Source organism: Heteronotia binoei, chromosome 2 (genome assembly GCF_032191835.1).
Source record: "Heteronotia binoei isolate CCM8104 ecotype False Entrance Well chromosome 2, APGP_CSIRO_Hbin_v1, whole genome shotgun sequence".
NCBI classification, from domain to species: domain Eukaryota; kingdom Metazoa; phylum Chordata; class Lepidosauria; order Squamata; family Gekkonidae; genus Heteronotia; species Heteronotia binoei.
Genome location: NC_083224.1, coordinates 151,799,353 through 151,813,591, shown reverse-complemented (window position 1 = coordinate 151,813,591; position 14,239 = coordinate 151,799,353). Strand labels below are relative to the sequence as shown.

The 14,239-nt window shown below is 41.3% G+C and overlaps 1 protein-coding gene across 1 annotated transcript; it reads left to right on the top strand.

Moving 5' to 3' along the window:
- Positions 1–670: 670 nt before the first annotated feature.
- DR1 (down-regulator of transcription 1) lies at positions 671–12,265 on the top strand. Its single transcript, XM_060232248.1, has 3 exons — positions 671–1,338; positions 6,021–6,184; positions 10,223–12,265. Exons 1-3 carry the CDS (start codon positions 1,119–1,121, stop codon positions 10,367–10,369), a joined length of 531 nt encoding a protein of 176 aa, XP_060088231.1. The 5' UTR covers positions 671–1,118; the 3' UTR covers positions 10,370–12,265.
- The last annotated feature ends 1,974 nt before the right edge of the window (positions 12,266–14,239 follow it).

Sequence of the window (14,239 nt, the reverse complement as noted above, 5' to 3'; positions counted from 1 at the left end):
ACTATATGAAAGGGGGGGGGGGAGGTTGCAGGGAAAAGGGCTCCCTTTAAGGGTGGGCATCCATTATTCTGGAGAAACTTTAAGAACCAAATGAGACATGTAAAGAGACTTTGTGAGGACTCTGAAGAGACACAAGTCTAGACAGAGGTAACCAGCTAGACAGAAGATAGTTAAATTCAGATCAATAGAGACTTAACAACAATGGAATCATTACGTCTGTCAGGCTGGCGTTAAAACTGGCGCGCAACTAGACTCGCTCCCGACCATTTCAACAGCCAATCTAAACTTGCACACATGTATCAATTTATAAAAACTTCTCAGAAAACCACGGGGACCCAGCTCCAGGGACGCATAAAGCAACCCCCCCCCCCCGCCAACTCATACGAGGTGAGAACACCACTGCGCAGCTGCGCGTCGCCTATCAGTTGGCTCGCACAGCAAGCAGCTTGGTAGCACCGGGGGGGGGGGGGCGTGCAGGACACACGCTGTCTCTCAATGAAGTGTTCAACAGAACACTGAAAGGGGGAAACCAAAATGAAACCCAGCCGGGTGCCCACTCTACCAACCCCGCCGAACTCTTTCGAACCGGAAGCAGAATTGGGAAAGCCACCACGGCGTGTTTCCGGCGGAAGTGGCGCACGCCTCAGCCTGAGCGGCTGGACCCTCGCGAGCTCTTTCCTCGTTCCCGGGTGCTTCATACGCTCGGCGTGAGGGAGGAGGAGGGGGGAGTAACCGTTGCCGGTTCTGCGCGAGCGAGAGAAAGAAAGAGAGAACTGAGGTTCCTTCCTTCCTCCCTGAGCGGATTCTCGTGCTTCCCGCTCACCGGTGCTGCCAGCGGGATGTGTCGGCAAGTTCCCAGCCGTAGCAGCAGCAGTGCTTGAAGGATGTGGCGGAGGCGGCGCCGGTGGCTGTCGTAACACCGGCTGTGGAGGAACTCGGGAGCGCTCCGGTCGATCTGTAGCTGGGCCCGTAGCGCCGGGGAAAGAATCCCGCCTGGACCCCGGCGGCAGTCGACCCGCCCTAGGCTGCTTTCCTGCCTCTGCTCTCCCCGCTCCCTTCCAGGCCCTCGCGAGCCGGGGCTTGGGCGACGACGGCTCCGCAAGCCCCAGCGGCCTAGCATGGCTTCTTCGTCCGGGAACGACGATGACCTCACGATCCCCCGAGCGGCGATCAATAAGATGATCAAGGAGACGCTGCCTAACGTGCGGGTGGCGAACGACGCCCGGGAGCTGGTGGTGAACTGCTGCACCGAGTTCATCCACCTCATCTCCTCCGAGGCCAACGAGATCTGCAACAAGTCCGAGAAGAAAACCATCTCTCCCGAGCACGTCATCCAAGGCAAGGGCCTCTCTACCTGGCATCCTTATCCCACCCCGACTCGCTGCTTTCTGCCTAGAGTGCTCTCAGCTGTGACCTCAGTGAACTTTTAGGTAGCCGCAGTTTACAAGAATTTCAGGGTGCTGTTTACGTGAGTGTAGAGCAAGCTAGGTTGCCTGCAGAATTCTGATAACTTGCGGTTTTTGTGGTTCAGCTAGCACATTGCATGTTTTATTCTTCCAGAAACAGGTTTCGTGAGATTAAGCGTATGGGCAAAACTGCCTGTGCAGTGCTTTGCGGCATGGCATATGTTTTAAATGAGTGTTACCTGTTTTCTGATCTCCTTGAGTACAGTATTAGCAAAATGGAGCTGAGATACCTTCCTACTGAGTTACACCATCAGTTCCTCTAGCTCAGTATTATTTATTCTGACAGATAACTCTCCAGAGTCTTTGGCAGAGAAAGGACTTGCTCCGTACCTGTCACCTGAGAGCCTTTCAATTGAAGATGCCAAGGGTTGAACCTAGGACGTTCAGCATGCATCATATGTGCTCTGCTGTTGAGCAATTGCCACTCCCTAGTTTAGAGGACAGATTTGTTGGTATGCTAATGGTTCATGCAAGTGTAAAAATATACTTGTAAGCAAAATGCCAGACATCTGAAACCCTGCCCTAGAAAAGCATAGCAATTGATTGTAAAAGTCAGCTCTGCTAATTCTGCTAACAGTATCTGGATGTGCTCTTCTACTAAATGCATCTGTTTAAGAGAAACTTATCCATATTAGTTGGAATTTTTAAAAAATCTAACTTAAAATGGCTTTCAAATTAGAACCATTCCTTCTTGTTATAGAAAGTTAAGTTGTTCAGTGCCTCTTCCCAGACCAGTAAAATGAGACCATCCACAGACAATGCAGAGTTTTCTGCATACTTGGGGGATCTCCACAGACATGCAGGGAAATATTCCTTTTTTAATTTTTAAAAACCTAGCCTGATTACGGCTGGGCATTCTGATTATCCTCCATGATACACAGAAAACAGAGACTGGTGGAGGAAGAGAGAATTGGCCTGTTGAAGACCCCTAGAGCATACAAAAAGTTTGTATGAAATCAAGTCTTATATAGAGGAGAGGTAATAATATCTTAAATTTGCTACGGGAATGTTTGTGTTGGAGGTTAAATGGGTAACATCTTGCTCCTCTAGCCCTGAGTCTTGTCAGCGCAGCTGGAATACTGAACTTGGTGAACAGGAAGCTATTCTTCTGCTTCCAGAGTTCAACCGTCTTGTGCAAATAGATGCTAAGAAAAAGGAACACTTTTCTTTTCCTCCTACTCCCCCAATTCATTGCAGGTTTCCTACTTGTACTTCCATAATAGTAGAAAATGTTCAGTTTGAAAAATGCTTCATACTTTTTGATCAAGGTGATATATCATGTGTATTCAGTGAAACAGCATAGAGAAAGATGTTAGCATATATTTCTGCTGGGGATTGAAAGCAAAGTTGAGTGATAAAACAGAGGGTGATTTCTTATTAAAGATTTAATTAGCTGTGTTGGGACATAGTTAATTATTCCAGTTATTTCTTCGCACCTGTTCTTTCACTTCCTATCGTTTATGGGCAACAACAACATGGGCAAGTTTTGGGTTTTTTTGTTTAATTATATTTTTACAAATCAAATCATACAACCAAATCAAGTTTGATTAGGTTATTTTTCTTTCCTGTTTTTTCCCCCAAGTCATGATGATCTTGCATGCTTGACAGATCTCAAAGAACATTTACAATGGTTTCTGCCTTGACCACATTCAGAGCTGCAGCGAAAGTGACTAGAAACTTGGTTTCACTCAACTACTGGTTGATTCTAGTTTCAAGCTCAAGTAATGTTAGATTTTTAAATACGGGAAACTTGGTAGTTCTTGCCTCAGTCAAAAGGAATTATTATAACAGCAGGCCCTCTAACTTGGGCAGATGCTCTGTTGAGACTTGAGAGCTGTGTGTTGCCCCTGTGAAAACAATCAAGTGTCAAGAAAAACTGGATTCTGTGACCTGTATAAATTATGCTGATTCAGCAGGTTTACATCTTTTGTTATTGCTTTTGCATGCAGTTGACATAAAGAAGGGCAAGAAGAAATAGAGGGCACTGATGCCTTCTCCACTAGAGATCCTATTTAATCTCTGACTTTAAAGGCTTCAATGGGCTAAAAGTAGCATAAGCCTGTTTTGGGGTACACAGGCTGTTTTTTAACAAGAAAACTGAAGTTCTCAGGAAACTGAAACTAGTGTAATCACAGAATAGTAGAAGTCATGTAGTCTTGGCTGTGTTAAGGTACTTACTGTGCTCTTGTTTAACTCAAAGCTAAAGGGCACCACATCTAGTAGATTCTTAGGACTCCAAATTGTGCTGGGCTGCATAGGAGAAAAGCACAGTGTGTGTGTAGTACAGCGTAGGTTATCTAGTTTAGTTGTATAATCTGCCATCTGCTTTTTTGTGACAAGTAACAAATATATGTTGCTATGGTCTCTCAGGTTTCTCTCATCTGAGTTGTATGTTCAGGGCTAAGCTGGCTACATTAGATTTATGCCCTTGTGGCCTCAAAATGCCTAGTATTTGGTCAGATGTGACTCAACAAGAGCAAGAGTAGCTTTTACTGTGATAGTTTGAGCCCAGCATGCAGCCTAAGAGGGTAGCATGTTTGTCCCAGTCTCCATGGGGCTCCTGAGCTAAACGTTAGTAACCAGATGGTGGGGGAAGAAATGTAAGTCAGTGCTACAAGTTCATTGTTGACCTGATTAGTGTACATATTGTTACATGCTATTACTGGGTGTTCAACTTGGCAAATTCTGGAAAATTTTGTTGAAGGTGGTGATGATGACTTATAATTGTAGATTATGTTTTCTCCAGATCAGTGTACTGTATTTCAGTTTTTACTTAAAATTACTACCATAAAACGCAGTTCGCTGCTCACTGGCTAATTTGAGAAATAACTGAGTCATTGCACTTTCAGTTATTTTGTCAGTTTTTCTTTTTTGTTCTTTTTTATATATCTCCTGTGTCAGTTTTTTAAAAGGCAAGATGTAAGTTAAGCAGCTTTGCAGGAATGGAGTTTAGTTTTTTCTTTCAGCTACTTAATGTAATTTTCTGAGATCTCAGGTTTTGCCAAAGCGTGGGGGGGGGGGGGGGGCGGGGCTCATGTAACCTGCAACGACATCCTGCCATATTAGAATTGTTTACCTGATGTGTTGGTTTGTATATGAAAAAAAGATTTTAACACAAGGGAGCATTCCATCATATAAAGCTAACTCCTCCTGCCATGCTCATTAGTATATTTGAGGTAGTGCTGCCTCATAAAGAGTGAATCATTCCTGATGAATGATTGGATTGTGTCTACATGTAATTTGTCTCTGATTTGTATTTGTTATGTGGCCTTAAAAGGCTTTTGCTATGATAGCTGACCTTAGGCCAGTATAAGTCCTGGAAGACTTGGATTGAAATCCACGCTGACCTAAAACTCACTGGATGGGTTACCAGAGTTTGGTGGTTCGGTTCAAGGCTACCCGGTTCACAAACCCCAGACTGAACCAGGCTTTCCTGGTCTGTGCCCATCTCTACTCATGACATTTATTAGTAACATAATTTTTATAATCCCCATCAACATAGAACTGTTCAAAATTTTATTACTTCTCAAGCTTATTAAATTTGTTAACTAAATATATGTCAAATAAACATACCAAACCAGGTCCCAGTCTGATTTGCCCAAAAGAAGTCAGATTGCTCTCAACCAGGGCTAAGGCCTTGGTGGAACTCTCTACCTTGTAACGTCTGCACCTTGTTTCTTTTATAAGAGGCAGTTTGGTAGAGTGCAGACTCTAATCTGGGAGAACTAGTTTTGATTCCCTACTCCTCCACGTTGTGGGTGATCTTGGGCCAGTCATACTTTTCTCAGAGCTGTTCTCAGGAGCAGTTCTCTCTCCCTCATCCCACCTACCTCATAGGGGAGAGGAAGGGAAGGAGATTGTAAGCCACTCTGAGTCACCGAGTGAAGGGTGGGATATAAATCCAGTCTCTTCTTGCTCAATTCCACAGGGTACGTAAAATGGTGATGTTCTACCAGGCCTGTAGCATGGACAGCAATGGTTCCTGACCATGGCCTCTGTCTGCTTTATCAGCCCATAGGGGATCCCCTCCATGGGGGAGCAAAGTTATTTGTTTGCCATCGACTGTATTGTATATTGCTTTATTTGCTTAGTTATTACTAATTTTTTGCACTGTTTTAATTATTCACTATGTTTACTGTGATGTACACCACCCTGAGCCATTTGAGGGAGGGCAGTGCATAAATTTTAGCATCAATAACAACAACAGTAATATTACCTGTGATTTACAAAGCTGAACTAAAGATCAGTAAAACTCCTTTCTTTTCCTGTGTTTATCATTGAACTAATCTAGATGTAGACAATGAACAGAAGGTAAAAGTAAATCTTGTGTCCCATATACAAGAGTCCTGACTAATGTAAAGCTCAGACTTGATAAATGTACATTTGTTTAAATGCATTTTAATTTTAAAAAACAGCCAATACAAAATTGCTTTTTGTCTGTAAAGTCAAAATACACAGTGTATGGACTCAGCTCATTAGGTTAGACTAACTTAAGTGCGTTATTTGCTACCATTTGTGGGGTTTACTAACCACAAAACATTTTTTTATCCCCAGCTCTAGAAAGTTTGGGTTTCGGCTCCTATATCAGTGAGGTGAAAGAAGTCCTACAAGAATGCAAAACAGTAGCGTTAAAAAGGAGAAAGGCTAGTTCACGTTTGGAAAACCTTGGCATTCCTGAAGAAGAACTCTTAAGGCAGCAACAGGAGTTATTTGCAAAAGTAAGTGAAGTTACATATCTAATGTTTCCATAATTAAAAGAGAAAAATCAGTGAAGATGGATTGATCAAAGCATCCTAGACTTCAATATTCTAAAACAGGAATATTAAACATACATCACAGGGGACAGAACTGGCCCATCCAGAGCTCGTATCTGACCTGCAAGCAGCTAGGGGGAACCAGTGGACTGGAAGGGCCTGTATTAGGGTATTCTACCTTTGCTGTAGTCCCTCTCTTCCCCAAACATGGCCCCTTCCCATGTTCTTCCCACAGATCTCCAGGGATTGCCCAACCCAGAGTTAGCAGCCATAAGGGGAAGGAAGGCTGGTTTGGCCCTGAGCTCTGCATAGCAGTTTTCTTGAGGCCTGCTGCCATTGGCTGAAGTACTGGGCTGGAATGTGCTGCCTGCTGCCACTGCCTTCTCTTCCTCCAACAGCCAGAGCACATTGGGCTGGCCATGTGCAGCAGGCAGAATCTCTTTGGCTCCATCTCCCCAAGCTAAGCCAAATGGATTCTCACTTGCAGGCAGCCCAGGAAAAGGGACCTGTGGAAAGCTACTGGCTGGCTTGCCAAATGTGCCTGCTTATGTAAACGTGTGAGCAGAGTGGCTGGCGCTGTGTGCACAGCATCCCTGGTGAGAGAGAAGAGGTCTGCTGAATTGGTTTGCTAACCCACTGACCAAAATGTTATGCTCTCCTCTTCTGTCTCCCTCCCTTGGCAGCACAAGGAGGATGAAATAAGAGGCCAAACCAAAATGCAAGGGTTGCCTTATGAAACAGTCTGAATGGAAGTGGGGGAGCAGGGGAAGCAAAAGTCAGGGACAGGAACAAGCATTGAGAAAAGCTCTCTGGTTTTGGACATGGCAGAGGCAAGTACTGGATGAGTGTCTGTGTGCTTGCACACAGGGAGTAATGTTTTGGGTGGCTAGATAATGCCACAGATCTGGCAGGAAATAAAACGTGAAAGGGGAGCTGGCATCTTTGGAGAATGGCAGCACTTACAGATTGCTTGTGGTGCTAGGGAGCATCACAGTTCCTCTTTTTGTTCAAGGTTGTTGCTGAATTTGGGACTTTGAAAGAGAGGAATGTAGGATTGTGTGGCTACTTCAACCCCTCCTCTCCCCAAAGCCTCTTGATGGTGGCAGTTTCTTTAAGGCAGGGCTTGTTGGGTTAATGCCACTTGACCACCTGCCTTTGGCTGCTGTATCTGCAGCAATGGAATGCAGCCTTTCATGCTGCAGCTCATCAAAAGCTTCTGAAATGCGTTAGTCTTTAAAGAGCTATAAGAATCTTTTCTTGTTGCACCTTGATTGTCAGGCATAGGAGTGTGCATTCAGATCTACCCGAACTGCAAATTTAGCTAAAAAACACCTTATTGGTATTTTGGGGTATATTTTAGCATCCCAAGTGTGTCAGAACAACAAAAATCTCTCTTAAAAATTGGATATATTCTGGAATTACCAGAAAACCTGCAACAACAGCTTCAGGGCTGGAGCAGATTGCTTTTGGGCTTTCTTCTGCAGTTTCTTTAAACAGGAATGTTTAAAGCAGAGGTGTTGAATTCATTTGTTATGAGGGCCAGATCTGACATAAAGGAGACCTTGTCAGGCCGAGCTGTGTCAGGACCGGCCGTGTGTGTTCCTATTTAAGATTAGGTAGCAGAGATACAAACTTTTTAAAGGACACAGACAAAGATGACTAAAGATTTTTTTAAAAACTTAAAATAAAACATGCTGAAAACATTAGCACTTGTTGGTCTTAAAAATGCTTTCTTTGTATCTCTTCCATGGGATCCAGGGAACTGGGCAAAAGAAGCTTTGGCTCTTTCCCTCCCTTCCCAGGGGACCCTCCTGCTGGCTCCCTTTGAAGCAAGGGATGGGAGAGCTGTGAAGTGCTGGCGGGGAGCGTCTTTGACTGGGCGGATGTGGTGGTGGCAGCCCCCGAAGAGCCGGCGCCCTAGGCAGGTACCGAATGTTGCCTAGTGGATGCGCTGGCTCTGGCTGAGCCTGCACAGAGAGTTCTCCCTGCAGGATTAGCTGCTTTGGAAGCTTTTTTGGGCAGTCCAGTTTAAAGGGATTGCCCAAAAGAACCTCAGCTGAGCTGCTGCTCCCCCACCCCCTGTTTTTCAGTTTTGGTGTATTGGACCTGAACAAATTTGGGATGTCCAAAAAACAAACAAACTCAGATACAAACATTTTACTAGTATTGGGATCTGAGGGTTTTTGTTTTTTTTGAAATCCTTAGTTCTTTCCCCGCCAAGTCCAATAGACTCAAAGCAAAAAAAAAAAAAAAAAAGGAAAAAGTCAGGCAATACCTCTCCTTGCTGTGCAAAACTTCTTGTGCATATTAAGCAAAGGGTAGATAATTAGGTCCTGAGGAGGGGTTTGGGTCATGTCAGTGGTAAAATATCTCTGGTACCTGACAGTATATGTTATGGCACATATGGCCTGGCCCACAAAGTGACAATTATGTCAGATATGGCCCTCATAACAAATTAGTTTGGCACTTCTGTTCTAATACTCTAACTCATGGGAAATGTCTTTTGTGTTCTTTAGATAATTAAATATGTATTGAATCTGGATTTGTCAATAATGAAGTGTAATGGATGTTCATAAATTTTATTTTTTTTATGGTTTTATGTTAACATGTGCAAAAATGTTTTCATTTTTTTCTCAAACGCAGCTGCATTTGCAAAGACCAAATAGCAACTTCTGAGAATTAACTTTGTATTTTGTTTTTATGAAAATTACAATCATCACTAAAAAAATCTGCATGTGACTCCAGAAAGCCATCTTACAAGTGGCTATTGCAGTCAAAATGTTAGAGGCATAGATTTCTCGCTGATTACTTTCAGGCTGGACTTTTTTGTTCTAATAGGTTTTTTGTGCATTTCAGTCATTTGCTTCTGTGGTATAAATGGAATCATTTGCTGTCTTTAAGTGATTATTTTCAGGTGAATTCATTTATGCGATAAATCATTCCTTTGAAATGTATCAAAATAAAATAAGTTCACATGTTACCAAAATTGAACAGTATGTAATTTGAGCCTATAATTTAATAAATAAAAACTACCAGTAATTGTTTTGCCATCTTTAACATTTTTATTTCATAATTACAACATTATGAAATACTTCCATAATAAAGAAATATACAAATGTGCCCTAATGATTAAAATCTGTTTAACATTTAAAATTAGTCAGCTAATCCTTAGCCATACTTGCTAAACATTATCCCCTGAGAAAAGATGTATTCAGACTATAATTAACCTGTCTGATTTCTTGCAGCTGCCTTCCCATTATGTTTGTTGTACCAAAGCAGGACTGCAGTCCAGGAGGAGGATGTCAGTCTTAGGTTCCCTGAACAGCAACTTCACTTTGCTGACATTGATTTTGTTCATGTAGGAAGCTCCTAAAACAGTGTGTTCTGTGACCTGTTATTCAAAGGAGAAAAGTGATTGGATCCAAAGGTACTGTTCTCCTGCTGTAATGGTCCAACACTAATGCAGGAACTACAGGTATAATATCCCCAACAAGTAGGTATCTAGTTGATGTTTCAAGACCTCCAACTACAAAGATGATTATTTACAACATTTATGTGCTGCCTTTCTATCCAAATAGAATCTCCGAGGTGACGAACATCAAGACATTAAAACAGTATTTTAAAAGTATATATAAATATTTAACAATACAATTAAAATATATAGACATACAAAAACACACAACAATGTATTCAATAATGTAAGTAACATATTCAGATTATTAGAAGCAATTTTACTGGAATCAAGGTTCTCAAGACCACAAATACTTGCACATCTTTGATGCATCTGTTTAAAGTGAATTGAATCTTTAAAAGATGTTACAAAATAAAAGTATGCAGAAACTATGCCTGTCGCGCTCTTGTCCTTCCCAAGTAAAACCTAACTTTTAACAAGAAGCAGGATAATGAACTAGTTGGACCTGTTAGCTGATCTAGAAGAACTCTCCCTATGCTTTTGCATCTGTTGATGCTACAATCACTGAACTTCTGGCTTTGTGTCCTTAGGCTAGACAGCAGCAGGCAGAGCTGGCGCAGCAGGAATGGCTACAGATGCAGCAAGCCGCTCAACAAGCACAGCTTGCTGCTGCCTCAGCCAGTGCATCCAACCAGGCAGGATCTTCTCAAGATGAAGATGATGAAGATGACATCTGAGATATTCCTGGCTGAGTTTTGATCCCTGCAAAGAAATAGTTGTCCTACACAACGAAACCCAGTGAAACGAATGCTTACTCGTAACTTTGTCTGCATCTTGGACCGGCCGTTGGTATTTTAGGGATGTCTGCTGTTGTGTGCTGTACATGTAAAAACTGTCTCTTTGAACTCTTGAAGACTTAAGGTTCAGTATCATATCAACTTTGGATTTTTAATGGTGTTTATTGAAATTTTAGATAGCCGTGCGTCACTTATTTGATCAACAGTGTTACAATAAAAAGTTTATAAAATATAATGGAATTTATACAGAAGCTCTAAATTCACATTTACATGTCTCTTCCCTTTTAACTATAGAATCTTATGTAGAAAATTTTTAATTTTTTTTTTGAACAGAATAGGTGTCTAATCTGCTTTAGGGAAGAAAAGCAAAGGGTTCAGTGTAATTTTGTCTGAATTCTTTGTCCTTTTAAATTAGGAGATACATAAAATACGGCAATAAACTATGTGCTCAAATACCACACTTGTTAAAAATCTGAGAAATGATACATTTTTTGCCAAACTAGGAACATGTATGTTTAATAGGAGTTGTACAGATTCAATCTTTTTTTGTATAGGGGTGAGAAAAACCCAAGATTTTATTATGGTATTCATTGTCTTGAGCAAAACAAATTATTTCATTTCAAATACTGCCCACTTCGAGGAACGAAAACAGTTCCTGTTTCATAGCAGCTTAACTTTAACTATAGAAGGTATTACATGCATAGTCCAGGCATGTTCATAGTGTTCAAATATAAAGGTAGAGCTTGATGGGAGTTATTTTAATTCAGTTTTGGCTAGGAATGCTTCAATAGTCAGACCTTTAGAAAGAACCCTTGAAACTAATGAGCATGCTCACAGTGAGAGGAATTTTTATTTAACTCTAATTCCTTATTAGTTGTCAACACTTTGTTAACAGTTTTCAAACTAGTGTACCAATAGAAAAGATTGTCCTGTGAAACTGCCTGCTTCTTTGTTCAAGTAGGATTGTAGTTTATAAATGATTCATTTCCAAGTTTTGGGTGACTGAACTCCTAGACTGACAAACAGGACTTAAATGAAGCAAAATTCTTTTGAGTGTGATGGCAGCAGCCATTTTTCGTACATGCACCGCTTGTATATTCGCATTGAAATAAAGAACAGTAGAGTCCATTATAGAATTTGAAAATATACTTGAAGAAATGTCACATGTTGTTCTGATAATATGGAGGTTTAATCTCAAACATCTTGCATATTATATGTAGGCAACTGCATCAGACCACATTATGGGACTGTGTGGACTGTAAATAGCCTTGGTGGCTATTGAAAATTGTCCAAGAACTGAGATCAAAATGGAGAAAGTCTTGTTTGTGAATCAGACACCAATCTGGGAGTCAAATTAAGGTTTTCTTGAATCGCAATTAGTTTAAGAGGGCTCATATGAAATAACATGCACTCTTCATACAGTGGTGGCGAAGAGAGAAATTAGTATGAACATTAAGCTGAAACACCTTTGTGGATTCAGCAGAAAAGTATTGAACTAGATCTGGTTAAGGATCCAGTCTTTGCAATGGTTGAAGTACCAAAGGTAGGAACACTAGGTTAGTGAAACAATGTTAACGTGCAGTGTTGGCTTTTCTAATTTGTACTGTAATACCTTTACCCTTCCTGTTTTAAATGAGGTTTTTTTCCTTTTAAGCAAGCAAGAAAGATATACTTTCACACTTTTTTCTGATGCAGGATTCAGGTTAATATTTTACTGCATCTGGTATGTATCATTTAATATGTTGGAATCCCTATGACCTTTCTTTGAACATTCTTGTGCTTTTTCATATGCTGTATTCCTCAAGCAATAAAATTCAAATGTGTTTTTATATTTAATGTTTGAATATACAACTTCTTGGCTTTGCTTTCAATGTTGTAAAATTATTAATATTTAGGCTTTGAGCAAATGTACAGTGTTTTTGTCACCAAGGTGAGCCAACTGAAGATCTAAACCCCTTCGTATGGTTTTGATTTTAAGTTGCATTATTTTATCCTGATGACTCTCCCTGTTCTTGAGAATAAGTGCTGCCTACATGCATTTCGATACACAGAATTAGCTTCCTAGTTTCAGTTCAAGGGATTTCAGAGATTTTTTTTAAAAAAACAAAACATTTGCTGAACTGTGTACATTGACTTCCACAAGTAAGCTTTTTACATTACTTTTGTAGTTTGAGAAGTTCTGCATAGATAAATACATACACATTTACTATTTTCAACATTTAATTAATTATCTCTAGAATTTAATGCCATGATCTGATCCTGTATGTTTGCATAATGGAGACATACCTCCCCCCCACCCGGATTCAAGGAGCATCTCCCTTCCAAACCATTGTCTAGACCTTAACCTGCTCAGTTTCAGCAAGGGTTTTGAATAATATGCCCTCCAGTCATACTTTGGCCTGTGTTTGCTAAAGAAAACTTGTGTATGCTGATGGAGAAATATACGCAGGGATTACTTCTCCAACCAAGCCTGACCATTTCAATGGCTTCCTGTGTGACTCAGCCCTGTGGATATCCAGCCAGAACTGATCAATTGCCTACTGATATGGTTACATGTGATCCATGTGTGCATCCATGGGGGTTAATAGAAGAGAGGAGGATGTAAGCTGCTTTGGGCCTCCACTGGGGAGAGTGGCATGGTATAAAATAAGTAAATAAATTAATGCTGACCAGCTGACAAACCCTCTTCTGAAAGGGTATAAAACCGGTGCTGACCTGACCAACTACTGTTGTGCATATTACGGTAACTTGTCCTGTGAATACTCTGAAGAATTGCTTTTAAAAAGTTATGTAGGTTTGGAGTTCAGCTCTGTCTTCCCCTCAAAGAAAATCACTTGTAAATGTTGCATCTTTTATTTAGATGCTAATTGTTATCTGTTATTTGACTCATCAGGCTGAAAATGAGAGGGGAGGTTGTTTTTCTTCTAATATTTCAGTGCTACTTATGCAGCTAAGTATAGATTACCTGGAGTTCTAGAATACTAGTATGAGAGTAGGAAAGCAGACAATGGCAGGCGGAGCTAACATGGAGACATGTTGAGGCACATTCTTGGCAGAGGTAGAAGTTAGAAAGGAGTGTCTGAGGTCATCCTAACCTTGTGGACATCCAGCATCTGATGGGGTTCAGAAGGATTGTTGTTGTAGTTTTATTAAATTACAGTGGTCATGACGACCCATTGGTGGTGGAAAGTGCAATCCAGTCATAGTCGACCTGTGGTGATAGAGTTTTAAAGGCAAGAGATGAACAGAGGTGGTTTGTCATTATCTGCCTCTATATGACAACCCTGGACTTCCTTGGTAGTCTCCTATCCAAGTATTAAGCAAGTTAACCCTATGTAGCTTCTGAGTTATGAGATTGGGCAAGCCTAAGCCATCCAGGTCATTAAAGGTAAAGGTAGTCCCCTGTGCAAGCACCAGTCGTTTCTGACTTTGGGGTGATGTTGCTTTCACAAAAAACACGCTGCTACATTATAGAGTTTTGAGAGAGAGAACAACATGGCTTCTTTCATTTGACCACAAGAGCTTTTTACTTGCATTTCTCAAGCAGCAGCCTCCCCATGCCACATAGCTAGCCTCTTTTGAAACTACTTAGAAATGGTTTCAGCATTGGCATGGAGGCTGGCTGTGCAAAGATTAGTCATCGTTTTTACTGAGTGTATCTTGTATTAGGAGTGCCTGAGGTGTGGATGTGTCTTGCATTAGGAGGCCTGTGGGGGTGGGCGTTATCTTAGACAAGAGGGAATTTTCTTTGCCTTATCCAGCATCCCTGTACAAGGATTTTAAAGTAAACAACCTTTGAAAACACCAACA